The 18,089-nt window shown below is 37.0% G+C and overlaps 1 protein-coding gene across 1 annotated transcript; it reads left to right on the forward strand.

The window, feature by feature from the left end:
• The first annotated feature begins 3,598 nt into the window (after window positions 1–3,598).
• LOC111877283 (uncharacterized) lies at window positions 3,599–8,244 on the forward strand. Its single transcript, XM_023873805.3, has 13 exons — window positions 3,599–3,843; window positions 3,998–4,128; window positions 4,259–4,350; window positions 4,431–4,627; window positions 4,751–4,932; window positions 5,445–5,747; window positions 5,830–5,894; window positions 6,614–6,662; window positions 6,760–6,913; window positions 6,984–7,068; window positions 7,439–7,508; window positions 7,620–7,760; window positions 7,831–8,244. Exons 2-13 carry the CDS (start codon window positions 4,069–4,071, stop codon window positions 8,116–8,118), a joined length of 1,686 nt encoding a protein of 561 aa, XP_023729573.2. The 5' UTR covers window positions 3,599–3,843; window positions 3,998–4,068; the 3' UTR covers window positions 8,119–8,244.
• The last annotated feature ends 9,845 nt before the right edge of the window (window positions 8,245–18,089 follow it).

The raw sequence follows: 18,089 nt of genomic DNA on the forward strand, positions 1-18,089 counted from the left end.
ACAATAATCGATAAAATGATTGATTATAGCAAATAAATTTCTTACCCAATAGCCTGACTTTTATGATACGGCCACATTTTTTCATATCATACGGACAATAAATTTTAAAGTGACCATAAGACCCATACGATGACATCACCTTCCGTCACACTTTTAATAAAAAAAGAAAATGTCACTATACACATATGGTCACACTTTTATGGTGTGTCCGTAGATCATTTTTGTACTAGTATATTCCGAATTAAAAAAAATTAACATGTCAATAGAGTATTAAACAATGAAGAAAAATCCAAGATAATCAAACTAGTTGGAGTTTGTCTCCTCTGTCGGGAACTCCTTAGTAATGTTGAAGCACAAATAACTTGTTTCTAATATCCAAAACAACCCAATAACAAACTGAATAAGAAGATGATTTGAGCAAATTCACCTCAAGTTCATCTACTTCGACCATAAGGAATGTAACGTGGGGCATCTTCTAAGCAATCCTATCTAAGATTGGTGCAATCACTACACCATAAGGATATGAAATCCACAACCATCTATTAATAAGTCCATTCAAATGTTAAGTACGTTAACTAATGTCCCCAATATTTATCAACATGTCAATTCAAATGTTAAGGCCTTAAGGTTATCATATGATCAAAAATTGTTCTGTAAATTTGAATGAAGCACCTGAACATAAGTCCTCCCAAAAAAATCCAACAAGGGTATGTCAAGATTAGAGGCGAAAATGCCAAAGCAAGAAGAGATTAAAAGGGAAAAACCATTTCATTTATAGTTGATCTGAATCAACGACAATTTTGTAGAGTCTAATCAAATGATTTGAAGAGTAAAACCAATCTAACAACGTTCATCAAGTCCCGCTAGTGAAAAAACTCGAATGGATAAATCCTAACACTACTGAAATTGAATTCAAGAAAAGAAAACACAAAATCAAATGCATTAAGTGTCAGAAAACAAAAAAAAAAGAATTTAAAAGAAGAGGAATATAAGAAGGAACTAAGGTTTACCAATTTCTTAGAACCCATGTTCGGAATGTGTTGAAGATTGACGTTTATTCGGGTCGGAGGAGTAATCTGATTTGTGAGTTTGGAATTGGTATGCTTCTGGCGGTTATGACGGTGGATTTGAATTCATAGGTGGCTGCGAATGGTGGTGATAAGTGGGGTTGTGTGCTCATGGTCTTTTGGATACATGAGATCTTGCAACACCAAATGAGGAAGGAGGCTGAGGGAGGAAGACTGATTGCAATGCCATGTGCGTCGTGAGTGTTTAGGAAACATTCAAATGTCTCTCTCTTTAATATCTCTGACTTTAAATAATGAGTATAATTGTCTATTTCTATAAAAATATATGGATAGATTAAAAATTACCTGTAGAAAAATCAGCTCCCGTTTTGCAACTATGCTTAGCTACACTACAAGAAATTAGAGTATTACCGGCGACAAGCGTGGTCGCTAAAAGTGGGGTTGTTGCCGCTAAAAGGTCGTTGCTGATACTTCGTCGCTAAAAATCTATCGCCGCTAATAGCACCGTCGCCAGTAATAAGTTCATGTCACCGCTAATAAGTTCGTGTCGCCACTAAAGGCGTCGTCGATATTGGTGTTTTTCTTATATATATATATATATATATATATATATATATATATATATATATATATATATATATATATATATATATATATATATATATATATATATATATATATATATATATATATATATATATAGAGAGAGAGAGAGAGAGAGAGAGAGAGAGAGAGAGAGACCGTATAAAAAGCATAAAAAACCGGTATGATATTAATTAATCTAATCTTACATCATACCATTCCAAAATATTAATACAACATCCATTTAAAATACTTGTCCAATTTAACATATAACAAAATATCGAAAATACTACTCTAAAATACTTGCACAAACAAAACATAAAAAAACCCTACAACTATCTACTCGTTATCATCGCTCTCCTCGTTTCCTCCAGTTTCATTTCGTTGTGACAACGAACAAAACCAATTTTCATGTGCAGCACTACATACCGGATCTTTTAACATTGTTTGAAGCATTTCCAACTACAAATAAAACAACATAGTCTTATAAGTTAAACTAGCATTATAACATTCTGTATACAAAATATACATTCCACATACAAGCAAAGTACAAAACATAGCATTGAACAATAAATAACAATTACCAAACTACAAAATACCATTATAGCATTGTACTTTATATAATGCCACAAAATTTCAATTTCATACAAAAGTATAAATCTAAATACAAAATCATACAAACCATGCTTAATTCCATTTTCATCCCAATACATCACAATCTACATCAACACAAATCAATTATGCAATAGGTTGCATAAATATGAGAAAACATATATTATGTCACAAAATCCATAAACTAACATCAAAACACAGAAACATAGAAGGTCTTGGTAGCCCTCAAAATCACTAACCAAACAAACTCTTAGAAAACATATAATCAATGCTAAAACTAAGATTAAAACAGAAGAAGAATAGAAATTAGGAAAATAATTCGACCTTAGATTGCTTAATTTTTCGGAAAAGTAGTTGTGTCGTTGGATGCGCTCTTGGTCGTTGGACGCCAGTAATGAAGGATTTGTCGTCGGTAATGAAGGTTCGGTCGGCGGGGAGTGTGTGGTAGAAATCAGTTATGGCTGGTCGGAATTGACAGGGAAAGTGCTGGGAGGATTGTGCGAAGAAAGGGGAGACGAAACAAGAAAGAATGAAGGGGGGGGGGGGGGGGGGGGGGTTATCTAACGCAAAGCAATAGCAATGATGTGTATTAGCGGCGATGCCCATGTATTGGCGGCGACAAGGAAGGCATTAGCGGCGATGCCCATGTATTAGCGGCGACACCCCTGGAGGGAAAAGTTAGCACATTTTTTATGCCTTGACGACGGTTGGATGGAATACTGATCGAACGGACAAGGTTCTTTCACGCGGATCGCTACTGTGTGGGCAATAGCGGCGACGCCTTTATCGGCGACGCAAGACATTAGCAGCAACATGTGAGGCATCAATTAATGTCACCGCTAAAAGCGTCGCTGCTATTGCCTACATTTCTTGTAGTGCTAGTTATGAATTTTACACCAAAGGGCTTCTTCGAGTTCAGCAATATCATCATGTGTTGTCCTTCATCTTTGAGGTTGGATGCCAAATCCGGTTGGTGGAATTAGGTATTAGGTTAGGAGTAGTTTAAAATTAGAGAAATTAAATTATCTCCCACATTTTATGCCTACAATTGTTGCTACTCACTAAAATTATGACAAATCACCATTCAATTTAAGTTTATTTGATATATTCTTAATATAGCCTTAATGGGTTAGTTAAAAAAATATGAAATGATGACACTTATCATAATTTTATTAGGTAGGAATATTTGTAGGCATAAAAAATTTCTGTTAAAATTATTGGTAAAAAAAAGTTATCACTTTTACGTGTTTTTTAAATAGACATGCTTTTTAAATCTACTTATACACACTACACTGAATAGTCAATTCTATGTATATTTCGTGGTTCCACGAATCAAATGGAAGCAAACTAGATTTCCCTACAAATACGGCTCTCACAAATCACTTGATCACCAACCAGAAAATCACGGATATTAAAAAATCAGATTACTCCGCCGATCTAGGTTTCCATCTCTCTTGATTGCCACTTGTTTTCAAAATCAATCTATATTTAGAAGCTTGTAATTCCTTTTTCAGTTCTCTTTATATCATGTATCTCAACTGAAATCCTCATTGCCTGAAAGAAGTTGATTCCCTAAAGAAATCGCCGATATCCGGAAATAATGGTTCTCGTTGTAACTTAGGTACATATTCATTCTCCATGTTTTTGGCCACAATCTGCATTGTTTCATATTCCAATTCATTATGGTCCAATTACACTATTCGAAGGGTTTTAATCGATCAATGTATATGTTTGATGCCAATCTAAGATACTAATCATGGATAAATTTTCGGCAGGACTCGTTGGAAAACGTAAGATTTTGGGAAGAAAGGGAGTCCAAGAAGCTAAGAGAACCGATAATCCGAAAATGTCGTTTCCGATTTTTGATGGAAATGTATACCTATTAAAGGGGATTCCTAATTTTCTGGTAACTTTTTCTTCTCACATAAACATTCTGTAAAAGTAAAGCATGTAACAATAATCACATTAAAAACCCATATCCAAACAATACTTAGTAGTACGTATGTTCATTATACAAAGATCTTCATATATTTTAGGCAAAAGAGGACAATTCACCAGCTCATGTTGAGGTGAATAACAATATCATACCATCATCAGCCGTGCTAAAGCAATTGGCCATAGGTTTTCAGTAAGTATTTTCTAATATAACTTTTTTCTTTTCTATGCTTTTATTTGTGAATGATCTACATGTTATGATGATGAAATCAGGACCACAAAAGGTTTAAGGTCGATGAAGGATCTTTTGGCATCATCAAGAGATTCATCACCTGTAAAAGAGAGATCTGGTTTAAGCTTATCTGCTATGAAATCATTTGTAGTGGGGGAGAGGGAAGATGATAAGTTTTCTTCTGAGTTTGGTCGTAATGAAAAAGTAATGTCTTTTATCCATTCACTTCTCAATGCGGGTAAATTCTTTACTTACTAACTTATAATGTTGTCTTTCCTGAAAAAAGTGACATTGTTTAGTTTCTTGAAGTCCCTCTTGATAACATTTCACTACCATTATAATCATTGCAAGATATTTGCAGAAGGAAACTTTTCTCGAAAGAAGGTTGGATCTTGTTTTAAGACGAATAAAATGATTACTAATTTTTCCAAAGAACTTCATGGAGCACCTGCCGAGAGCTTCGTTACGGAGCTTGCTGCAGTTGTTGGAAGTTTGAAAACTTTGAGGAAAATGGCATTGTTTTGGTCGAGGGTAGTTTTAGAAGTGAGTCGCTCTTGTCTATCTTGTATGGAGCTCACAATGGTTGCGTTGGGTTTGTGTAGACTCTTTGATTAAATGGGTTGAGATTTTCAACGTTACACAGCATGCATAATGATAAGGTTACAATTTTTTCAATACGGGTTGACCCATCTATTTTTCTCACAACCCAACGATAAACAGGTCGACCTGGTTGGACCCATTGAAATTTTAAAGGTTAAATAAAGTAAAAAAAAAATATAGACTTAGTTATTAACCAAGTTACAAACCCAAAATATTGTTAAAATTTAATTGTCGGAAAAAGATTCTACGTACATTTTTAAGAATTTGAGATTTTGCTTTTTGTATTTTTTGAATTTATAAGATTAAATATAATATAAAAAAGCAAATATAGTTTGATAGCTAGGTTGACGGGTGATTTCATGTCATAAGTTTCAATGCTAACACAATCTATTTAATTAGACGTATGTTAACTTACTCTCTCTTGATGCATGCTTTTTTGAATATTTGATGTACAGTTGAGAAGGCTATGGTGTGAAGGACAATACATACCAGGAATCCCTCCGGATGATATCCCAAACTTAAATTCCTGTCTTTTGTACCAGGATTCGCAGGTTATCAATTGTTGTATTACGAGGAAACAAAGGCGAGTTATTGCCACCCAATCATTAGATGCCGTTCTAAAACAAGCCAATCGTGATCCTGATTTGTATGCTAAGATTAGCTCTGGGGAACGTGTGCTCCGATTAGGAGCTCACAAACGACTTGAGAACACCACACTTTTAAAAACTGGTGAACCCGTGTATACACCTATTATGCAGGTTTAATTTGATCATATTTACGAGATATGCCATTGGTTATCATGAAATCGACTCCTGTTTTTGTTAACGTTTTGGTTCATAGGAAGGGCCGTTGCTTACTGAAGAAGTTATTAGGGAAACGGAGGAGCTTGTGTTACGTACTGGGAGGTTAGTGCATGCTTGGTATGATGGAATCATGGAAGTAATGAAAATAAATAAACTGTTTTGTTTGTTTTTATGTGATGATGTGGAATTGGAATAGATCATTCATGAAGGGATGTGCTTCCTTCAATATTGTAGATTTTCGTTCCTTAGTTAATGGGTGTTTTTTCTTTAATATTATTGTGAATAAGATGAAAGTTTTCAATTTTTATTTACTTAAACATTATTGACATAAAAAGTTATATTTTTTTTATTATCTTAATTAAGTTACGGTTTTATTTTTGAAATAACAATTTTCTTTTAACTTTATCATAAATCATTTGGGGTTTAATTAATTAATGAGCTTCTGTTACGTTTTTATAAATAAAAATTCTTTAATTATAAGTAAAATAATGTGCTAAATAGAGTTTAAAGTTATGTATATTTACATACATTACAATGGTGGGTTCAAAACAAAATCAAATCATACGGCTAAACCACATAAGTCAATCTTCTTGGCTTTGATGAAGTTCCAATGACCATGATATGTATGGGACCTTGACTTTTATAATCTCTTTTACTTTTACGTACACTGAATTAAATTCATTTGAAATTCATTCCATTCCTCTATCAGACCAACCAAACATGAGCATAACTCTTTCCATTAAGCTGCTTATTCTATCATCCCATTAATTCCAAACTAGTATGATTTTTCACAAAAATTGACTCTTTATATATGTGCTCAGTGTTGGTGCGGGGTGTTCTCAGCTTCTCTCTGACATGCAGGCTTTCAAGGTGAAATTTTAACCAAAATGGTTTCATTAAAAAGGAAATTTTAACGGCAAGCTTAGTGTTTTCTGCTTAATTGGGCTATAAATTAATCATGTTTTAGGCAGCAAATCCAGGGTGCATATTAGAAGATTTCGTTAGATGGCACTCACCCCCTGACTGGACAGAAACATCAACAGATGATGAGGGTAAAGAATCCATTAATGGTGATCTTTCTTCTTCTAAAGGACAGCTGAGTTCGCGTATGCAAAAAGAAGGTATTATATATCTACCCCCTCTTATTATCTCTTTTTTTTCTGCGGGTTTTCTTAATTTCATGATTTTAAGGTAATTTGTGGCGAGAACTATGGGAAGCTGCAAAATCGATACCTGCTGTTAAACAATCTCCATTATACGATGAGGATTTATCAGTGTAAGTGAGACGATTTCATTTTTTCAAGAGTAAATTACATTTTTGGTTACTGAATATAGTTGATTTTTGAAATTTTAGTACCAATATTTTTTCTCTTTCAGTTTTAGTCATTATTTGAGATTTTTGTAACGTTTTCTTGTATATGTTCCAAGCACATGACTAATTTTACGACCAAGATTACAAAAATAGTCGTACTAGGGACATAATGTAGTCATTTTACTTGAAAAAAGTCCACAAATGCAACAAGAAGCCTAGATAAGGACGAAAATTCCAAAACGCAATTATACTCAGGGTTCAGAACAGTAATTTACTTTTCATTTATAAAATTCGCTGTTCCCTATTTGAAGGAAATCGGTATCGTTCTATATAGGGAAGGTATTCTGCATGGCTTTGAGAACATCTCACCTTCTGGTTTCTTTGAGCAGTTGTTTCTTTCTCTTGTAAGCACAATCGAACGAATTTAATCTCTTTATTTCTGTTAAAAACCATAATTTTAATATTTCAAATCATTAAATATATGTTTTGATGATATAAATATTTCAAAATATCAGCTCAGTTCAGGATGTACGATTGCTGAGGCCAGAATTTCAACTAACGAAGATCTGTACAAGTTGTTTAAGGAGTGCAAAGAGTATATTATTATTACGTGTCAAGGCAAACGTTGGGTTGAAAAAGCAGATGATATATGCAAGGTATCTTCTTATATGGCTAACCACACGTGTCAAGTTTTTAACTTAATTATTTATGGTGATCTGGTAATAGGTTTATGAGACAGTGGCGATGATGGCATTGTGCCCCAATGGCGTCATAAGGATCACAAAGCCGCAGCCTGATGAGCCCACTGCAAGTGATGAACCCAAGGGTAGTTTTGGGAAAGTTGGCGTCCTGTTTGGTGCCATAGATAATAGTCCGTGGAAAACACCACCAAAGGGCCCAAAGAAGCAAGAAGATGACACAGCAGCACAAGCTTCCTTAATGTTTTCAAAGAAGCCACCAAAACCTACTGAGAAACAAGTCGGTTCTATCGAAAACATACCGTTACCTCAATGATGTTTCTTCAAGATAATCTAGATATTGATAAAAACGATAGCGATAGATAATTATATGTTATGTATAGTATTTCAATTCCTTATTATTAGGCTATTATGTATATTGTAAGTAGTGAATGATAATAAAAGTTATTAACCCTAGCTGAGTTCTTTTCGACAATCCACTTCGACAAGGAGCCGACGCGATGGACTGACCATCAACTTTTACTTTTCGCCTGGGAGGCGTATCCTGCTCCTGTAGCCTGATCGAGCTAGGGAGAGTTGTCTAAGGATTTACACTGTTGAGGAGACTTTTAGCCCTCATTTTTATGCTTACCTTGACGGTTGTATTATCGCCCCACCATAGGAGTATATCTAGATGTAGGTCTAGGCCCACACTCGGGGGACTTATGTCTCTAGGACAGCCAAGGAGAGTGCCTTCTGTTCTCCTATATATATATATATATATATATATATATATATATATATATATATATATATATATCGGTTGATTCATCGATTTGTCTCTTTCACCATTTGTCATAGACAAGAGTGTGACAAGGTTCCTTCGGGCGACCTTTTCTAGCCCTACTCAGACGGAGGTTTGCCTTTATCTTCCTTTTGCTCTTGCTTCCAACTTATCTAGCATGGGTCTAGGGTCCACACCTTTAAGCAGGATCTACGAGGGTCATTGGGTTACTAGGTTGGCCTTATCCTATGAGGTCGACACTAGTGGGATGGTCCCTATGCCTATCCGAGAGTTGAGTACTATCGCTCTCGGGAAGATGCGGGCGTTGGTTAGGGAGGTAGGGCAGCTGTGGAGGATTCCGGAGGACGACATCGTGGAGCCGATTCAGCAGTTGGAGCAGGAGGACATCCCTTTGCCTGCCTTCGTGAGGCGTCAGAGGCCTAGATACGCGTCAGCTGGAGACGACTCTATGTGATGTGGTGAAGTATCTGATTGCTGCAAAGGAGGAGCATCGTTGGATTATGGATTTGGTCTCTGTGATGATGCGGCATCTAGGGATGGACCATCAACCTTTTCCTAGAGTGGGTCCTTGTGTTTACCACCTTCTTAGTCATAGGGTGTCTGTCACACCCCAAAACCGAGAACGACGGAAACGTTCTGGGCTGGAGGACGTCATGTATGTATCACAACAATGTAAAGTAGTAAACAAGCAACACATCATCCATTCCATTAATAGAATAATTCTGCTTACAAGTGTGTTCTTTCATAGTATAAAACAACATAATGAATACTCAAAATAAAATACGAGTCTTGACAGCTCCGTCTTCTCTAAACCTTGCATCGGTAACTGTCTATTTGTAACCTGAGAATACAAGTTATTTTGAAAGCGAGTATCAGCAATAAAGCTGGTGAATTCATAAGTATTTTGATGTTATTGCTTTGAAAAGTTGTTATGAAAGACTGGTCAATGTTTTATGAAACATTTAGTATAATTATGAAAACCCTAGAAAATCCCATATTTCCTAGTAGTATAAAAAGTAGTCTTCTACCAAGACCCGAAATGTGTGAAAGTAGTCTTTAACCAAGACCTGACTGTTTTGAAAGTACGCATCACTTGAAAATGTGACGGTTTTTCCCTGTCTAACTATTATTATAAAACTATAAAAGTAATAATATAATAACTCATGTTGTATCCTTTGGTACTAAGATACACACGGCGTGGAAACTCGCCGTAAACGGATCAACCGTAGACACCCGTAGATGTGCATTTACCTCTGTTGCTAACAGTCGGGTTTAGGAATAATTAGTCCCTTAAGTATACCTGTAATGGTATCAACCGTAGACATCCGTAGATGTTCATTATCCTCTGTAGCTAAAAGTGGCTATAGGAATGGTTAGTACCACAAAGTATCCTTTAGTACTAGGATATAAAGTCCAATCTATCTCGCTGATGATGTGATTGTATCACAAGGTAAAGATAAGAAGGAGAACTATATAACAATATCTACACATATAATATGTAATAGTAACTCATCATATATTATCTACGTAAACGTACTCATCTAAGTGTATCTATGTAAACGTATTCATGTAAACGTATTCATGTAAGCGTATCTATGTAAAGGTATTCATGTAAGTGTATCTATGTAAACGTATTCATGTAAGCGGAATCTCTGTAAGAGTATCCATATAAGTGTGTCCATGTAAGAGGAATCTCTGTAAGAGTATCCCTTCATATAGCATGTAGTCTAGACTCATGAATGAACTGACTCTGGTGTAATTTCTTGTAATAGGGATAATGTTTTGTATCCCCTAGACTATTCCTATAATAGTTTACTAGAATGTAATTGATGAGTGTCCAAGTAGGTTTATACACCCTTGCTACCCAAGAGCGTCGGAACTGAATTAACTGATGGAGCATTTAAGACTATATATGTACAGATGATATATAACTAATATTTAAACGACCTTCAGATGGGTACCCGATATCCCACCAGACCACATCCAAATCGAGGAATAGGAAACATGGTGGATAGCCTTCCTAAGTCTTTTAAACATTTCTTATATGACTATATATATAGAGGCATGCAATTTATAATATAAAAGCATAAACGAAGTTTTGTAAAACCTTTGAAAAGTTTAATAAATAAGAATTTATGACTTGATGTCAGTTTATAAATCGATTCGAAAACCATTTGACAAGACAGTTTAAGTGTGAGAAAACCTTTGTTTGAAACACAACTATAACATATTCAAAAGGGAACATATAGTTTGTAAGACAGTTTCTAAAAGTGTTTTAGCATGTAAAAATGTTTGAGAAAGCTATTTGAAGTACTCTGTTTGGTGAAACGGCTAAACGTGTAGTAAGTCCAATTGTATGTTAGTTATAAATCACATGTAATTGAATACATAACCAAAAAGTATAACAAAGATTTATGTCTTCACACGGGGATAACCGTGTGTTTACTTGTATCCCCCTCCTTTAAAGTGTATAAAATGCATTTATAAAATGTTTGAAAGTGTAGTTTATAGGGGTATGAACTCACTTGGTTGAAGTGGTTGATTTGAAGCAGTCGAGAGAAGAATCGAGCAGAACTTCGACATGAAGAGTTGAAAACGCGGGAAAATCTCGGGATTCTCGGGAAAATCGGGAATCTTGGGAACACAAAACCTTCCTTCGGGACTTGAAGGTGAAAACCAGGGCTTTGGGAGGGTCTCGGGGGCTTAAAGGCAGAGTTTCAGTGCAAGAAAGAAGGCAACTGAGCAATGAAACTCGGAGCCCTTGAAATCTATTTATAGGGGCATTTTTGAGGCGTGCCACGTCGTGGCAAGGGATGGCCACATCGTGGGGAGTCAAACTTATCCTCTTCCATTGATTGGACGCCCTCAGTCACTTGCCGGGTCGCGACAAGCTTGTGCCACGTCGTGGCAAGCCTGACAGCCTCAGATTTCGGGCCTCGAACTTGTAAAACCCATAACTTTCACATACGAGCTCCGTTTTCGACGTTCTTTATATGCACGCATAGCTGAAAATATGCTCTACAAATCTCGTTTAGACTTCATCGGCTAATTTGACTTTATTTTTAATGATTTATTTTTAACGGGCCGGGACACGAAAATTCCGTTAAAATTCCATAACTTCTTCATCCGATGTCCGTTTTCATCAGACTTTTCGCCGTTGCGCTACTATTATTGAGACCTTCGATTATCACTTAGGTTGTTTTGGCCAAAAGTCTCTCGAGCTCTATTTCGAGTTTTTAGCAGTCTACTGCTATATCCGAATCTTGGAAAAATCATAACTTCCTCATACGAAGTCAGATTTGGATGTTCTTTTTATGTACGCTCATGGTTTAATGTTATCTACAACTTTCATTTAGATACTTAAGGCTAAAAACTATTGTATTGAAACTATGCGTTTTCCGTTTAATCGGTGTTGCCGGTTTTGTCGAAAATCTTAGAATGGTCATAACTTCTTCGTTATAACTCGGATTTTTGTGTTCTTTATATGTATGAAAACCTTGTTACGATTCCTACTACTTGATTTAACTCAAATAAGATTTTAGGAAAGTTATTTTTGGAGCTAAATCTGACTGGTTTTACATTACATTGTCTCTAAATATCAGGTTGTCACATCATCCCCCCGTTAGAGAGAATTTCGTCCTGAAATTAGAGTTTAAGCAGAATTGATAAGTATGCTATGGATAGAAGTTTTATTTGTTTCACGTGTTCTTGAGTGAACTCAGTTCCTCGCTTGGCATTCCATCGAACCTTTCACTATCGGGATACGACTTTGCTTCTTTTGTTTGACTTCACTGGTATAATAACTCTTCTTTATCGAATGTGTGCTGAGTGTTTTTGTGGTCTGTGAAAATAGTAAACCTTCTACCCTACAAGTAGTGTCTCCAGATCTTCAGAGCAATTACCGCTGCTCCTGACTAAAGATCATGTGTTGTATAGTTAACTTCTTGCGTGTTAAGCTGTCTTGAGGTATAGGTAGTGAGCTTTCCTCTTGTATAAGAACGCAATCAAGCCCTTGGTTGCATGCATCGCCTTTCACAAGGAAATCTTCTATCCCCTTTGAGAGGGATAATATCGGTGCGGTGCCCCAGGCTTACTTTGGCGTTTGGAACGCTCTTTCTTGTTTACAGACAAGTCCGGTGCTCCTCCAAGTGAGAAACTTGGCCAAAAGAATCGTCTTCTGAGGAGTTCGTTAAGCTGTCTGGGAAGTTCCAGTATCTTAGTTGGAGTTAGACGATAAGGTTATTTGGCTACTGGGGTAGCCCCTGTAACTAAGTCGATTCTGAATTCCAATTGACGTTGTGGTGGTAATCCCGGTAGTTCTTTTGGAAAGGTGTTGGGGAAGTCGCGTACTTTTGGGATGTTCTGAATGTCCTTCACTTCTTGGCTCGTATCGACGATGTGTGCATGGAATGTGTGATATTCCCTTCGTAAGCGCTTTTGAGCTTAAATACACGAAATGATGCGAAGGTTCGTACTTGATTTGTCTCCGTAAATAACAAGAGGTTCTTTGATAGGGAGGTTAAGATGAACTGCTTTATCAAAGCACCGGATGTCGGCTCGATGTAGACTTAACCAACTCCTACTGATTATGATGTCAAAACCTTGGGGGTGGATTAGATGTCGTGAAGATCTAAAAGAAAGTATGACTACTCATGAATTAGGGAAAAGGATAGGTATTTCTAAGTTTATTCTCACGGAAGCACAATCACTCGCAGTCTTGGGCAGTCTCCGTCCTGAAGTTCATAGTAGAACCCATACTAGGTTCCTCAATCACAGTCTCGAGTATACGAGTCGTATATAATTAAGATTGAAACTGTGGGTCTTTGGATTGAACTTGACGTACTGCACGAGTGGTACTTCGGGGAGGTTTGCTGAGGTTTCTTTGGAAAGGGTAAGAAACATGAGGTACTCCACGCATGATTACTTCGGAGTTCTGAAGTGATAGCTTCGTTAGAAAGCTGATTTCGGAGAAAGAGATTTACACACGAAACTGGTATTGTGAGGATCAAATAGAATCTGATCGTATGATAAAATCAGAATCACTTGGAAATAAAGGCACTAGATTCGATCATAATGGCATTACAGACAAAACACAACAGTGCAACTTTTTAACAGAGTTACAATACTTTAGAGTAACTACAGGAATACTGCTGCAAACAAAGTATACTACAAAAGGGAAAGTATACGCAGCACGAGGGTCCCTTACCTGACGGGATCTCGCAAAAGATAAGACTCAATTTGCACTAGTTTTAAACATGTTTTAAAAAGACATACATAATACTGATGATTGGAAGTGAACCTATACTATAGTAGGGGTCCTTCGTTGCCTCTTTCCATTATGAGGTCAAACTCCTCCGGATTCACCGTCGTTCTCCTCGGTTGGACAGTCCCTCTTGAAGTGTCCCATTACGCCACATAGATGGCATATTCGAGAGATTTCGACATTGATGGTTGAAGTAATGTGTTGGATCTGAGTCTTGCAGTAATGGACGGTGTGTCCCTTTTTATTGCAGTTTAAGCACTTCATTTTCCGACAAGGTCCATGATTGTGATAGTTGCATTTGTTGCACTTTGGGAGGTTGCCAGCATACTGTCTGGCCGGGTTAGGGATAACTGGGATACTAGAAGAGATGGTAGTAGGAGGTACAGAAGTCGTGGCTGTGAAGGTTGCCACAGGTTGTTGTCTTTTGCTTGCCCCTTGGGGTGATTTGCCTTTAGCCTTAGCCCAAAACTTTCGTTTGTTATTCTTGGGCTTGGGATTCGGGGTGTCGTGGTAGTTTGTTTCTCGTTGAGGTACTTGACTGTTACTTGGATTGGAATTATTGTTAACAATCCCGCTAACATTCGCGTTGTTAGCGTTAAGGTGGGTCAGAACAGCTGACACGGCAGCCGAGACTGCAACTTGAAAGGTAGCTGCATAAATCTGATGAGTTGGTGTTTGGTTGATGGGTTGATCGTTTTTCTTTGGCGACATGATTCTGTTACACGGAAAGAGAATGGATTTGTGAGCGAGTATGGTTGAACCTAGACGTAGTTCGATCATTCATGTAAAGAGTAAGAGTATGTTCTTGAAAGTTTGACCTACATCCCTACGATGCAGTCCTAGTACAGATTGGAAGTATGTTCATGATGGTTTGACCTACATCCCTATGACGCAGTCCTAGTACAGAGTAGAATGTTTGTAGACTGGTCTTAAGACGTTTTCCGTTCAAACCAAGGTATCATTGGTTGGTGAATAACATGATCCAACCACTAAAAGAGACTTGGAAATGATTCCGGTGTTAAATTACCATAGTCCAATAACTTGACTAGATGGGGTTTCAGATAGACTCCAATGAAAGCATGATGAAATCATTTGAACAATGATTGACACGGAAGTTAGCCGACTGTCGATATCAATGATGTTTAACATTTAATAGGTTTGGGGAAATTGACCTTGTTGTAGGTCTTACATCATATTCGGAGTAGAAAAGTCTCGACAGCATAAAGACTTAAATAAAAGTACTTACACTACAAGGTAGTCAAATAGAAAGTACTACACAGAACATAGACAGGACACGGTTCTTTAAAACAAAGAATGAAGTAAGGTATCTCCTACTGGCGACGGTCACTCCTATGGTGAACCCTTAGTTTGGTTAGTTGACGTTCCATATCAAGCAGGTATCTCTCATACTCCCTCTGGCGTACTTGGAGCTCTATGTCTTCGACTCGGGTTTCAGCTAGTGCTTGCAGCAGGGTCTCATGGTTTCTCTTAGATCTCTCACTTGTGATCAAGGCGATTGGTGCGAAATGGTATGCATTCTTGCATTGGTATTAACCTCTTCGATACGTTGGAGAGCCGTCCTACCCTGAGTTTTGTTTCGGGCAACTCTACGGATTAGGATTGGTAGAACTCTATCTGCTGAGCTCCCTTCGTTTACGTTGTAGAAGCTTCGGTCTCTGTCACACCCCCGAACCAGACGGCGGAAACGTCTGGGGGCTGTCGTGACTTCATTGAATACCATAACATTGAATATATATGAAACATAACATCATTCGTCACCATGCATTAATATAGTACAACTGATAAAGTTTACACTGAGTACATTGTCTTAGCATTACATTCCCAAAAATAAATTGTTCGGTTCATAGATAAACAAACTGCAAGCCATCACTGAGTATATTTTTCCTTCGGTTTACTTGTTACCTGAGAATACAAGTATTTTGAAAAACGTCAACATATGAAATGTTGGTGAGTTCATAAGCGGTATTTGAAAAACAACGTTTTGTATTTGCTTTGAAAAACTACCAGAAAATCCGATATTTTCTGAAAAGAGTTTATGAAAAAGTTTGTGAAGATCCATAAGTATGCTTGTTTGTTTCTATAGTTGTAAAAATTGTTCATTAAACTTGTATACATTTCGAAACCGTATGTATTGAAAAACCCTAGGAAAACCCGATGTTTTCCTAACACTTGAATTCCATGTAGTTGTTGTACCATCGCGGCGTGTGAAGTCATTGATTCCAGGCGACGTCGGATTATTACGCATGGTGAATTGCTATAAACACGCGTTACGCAAACGACCAGTTTACAACTATACTAACGATCCCGTAGGCGTCGTCCGTACTATTCACGTAATCCAACCGCCCTGACTTCTTGTAGTCCCACATCCGAAGAGAAAGAGGGCACGAAGACCTCGATAACTCCGTTAGTCGGTTGGGGATAAAAAGAGTGCGAAGGGCCCTTGACCCGACTCGCATTAGAATAACCGACTTTACTAGCAGTACCAAAGGACCCTTGGGGACCAATAGTATAAAAGCCATTGAAAGTCCTTTTACATTGTGTTGGATCATGTAAGACCCAACAACTCGTAAGGTTGAAGTCTTCGGGCCTAAAGATCAGGTCATTGGGCTAGCTAGGCCCAACAAACAAGATTTTACACTTTGGGGCCCAAAGATGGTGCGTCGACGTCTGTGCACTCTCACGTGTGTATTGAATTCCCAATGTTACTTGTATGAATCGAGTTATCGTCGTGTTAGTAGTTTCGGGTTGTTATTGATTCGAGACCGAATCAATTCGTTAGATAACGATTTTTGGTGTTGATGTGTATTGTAATTCGTCGGTAGTCGCAGTGCCAATATTTGATCACAACGGATGTATCGAATTAGCATTGAAAATTTTCTGTTTTCAGCCCCTCTTTATTTTGAAAATTTACTTTTTCAACCCTTTGCATAAATATATTTCCGGTTTAGTCCTTAAACTATTTTCTTGTCATTTTAACATCAAAACTTATTGGAATTGATATTTTTCAGCACATTTTTAGTTGAAAACAGTTTTAGTCCCTGAAAATACAGATTTCTCGGTTGAAACCTTCCTTTTTCGCAATTTTACACTTTTGGCCCAAATTGGAAAATCTTTGCGACTTTGGTCCTTTTTAATTATGAGAAGCATTTTTAACCTTAGAAAAGGACTTGGGACACTAGTAGTCCACTGTTTTGCAGAAAAATACAGTTTTGGCCCTTCAAAACAGAAAATTTCGCATATTGGACCCTATTGGGCCAAAAATGCCATTTTTAGCCCATTAAGCTTGAAATTTATATTTTTAATCCTCCAAAAGAATGTATTTCCAGAAAACACTTTATTGAAACTGTTTTGACTCATCTCACCCATCAGAATTCGTAATATGTCATTTTGGGCCCTTTAACTTTATATTTTTAACATTTTGTGTCCAAAAATTGAGTTTTTAGCCCAAAGAAGATGTTACTAAGCCACTTAGCTATTTTTCTTGAAATACTTTGTATGTAATAATATAAGTTATGCTAATATCATTTAACATAAAATACATCTCAATTTTTAGGAGTTTATGGCTAGGTCCATCATGAAAATCACACCAAAAACACACATATAAGCATAGAAATCATACAAGACATACAAAACACATATAGATCTACACTTTCACTTGTATTCCCCCCCCCCCCACAAAACTTATAAAACAGAAAAATAGGGAGTATGAAGCTCACCTTAGGGTGTAGTTTCGGTTTTTGAAGAAAAGATGGAAGAAAACTTGGTGATTTTTGGCCCTAGCTCCCCTTGATGAAGATCTCGAGTTTATGGAGTTTTCTTAGATGAAGAGTTTGTGGAAATATCCTCTTGAAAACCTCCTAATTTTCGAGATTTTTGAATGGAGAGGAAGGATGGTTTCTTGAGTAATCTAGAGAGAGTTTGTGAGGTGTGTGTGTGTGTTTGAAAATGGCCGAGAGCAAAAGAGAGAGAGGGAGAAATACACCTTGAGGTGATATGCATGGAAAGATGGGACATGTTGCATGGAGAACCCAAAGATAAAAATGAGGTGGCATGGTAATAGTCAACTTCTCCTCTTGGGCTTGTCTTGGGCTGAAATTTTGGGAAGAAAAGAGAGTTTTGGGCTTTAATGCCCCTAAGCCCAATATTTAGAGTTAGGTTGGATGATTTTTGTCCCAAAAAAAATATAATATGATTTTCATACTTTGTTGGGTAGTTTAGG

The sequence above is a fragment of the Lactuca sativa genome, chromosome 7 (assembly GCF_002870075.4).
Source record: "Lactuca sativa cultivar Salinas chromosome 7, Lsat_Salinas_v11, whole genome shotgun sequence".
In the NCBI taxonomy this organism is placed as follows: Eukaryota; Viridiplantae; Streptophyta; class Magnoliopsida; order Asterales; family Asteraceae; genus Lactuca; species Lactuca sativa.

What these genes read in the sequence shown, in the direction of transcription:
- LOC111877283 (XM_023873805.3), top strand. Translation starts at nt 4,069, where the DNA reads ATGTCGTTTCCGATTTTTGATGGAAATGTATACCTATTAAAGGGGATT. An exon ending in TACGATGAGGATTTATCAGT is followed by an intron (nt 7,069 to 7,438) that starts GTAAGTGAGACG and finishes CGTTCTATATAG; the next exon opens with GGAAGGTATTCTGCATGGCT. An exon ending in AAGCAGATGATATATGCAAG is followed by an intron (nt 7,761 to 7,830) that starts GTATCTTCTTAT and finishes ATCTGGTAATAG; the next exon opens with GTTTATGAGACAGTGGCGAT.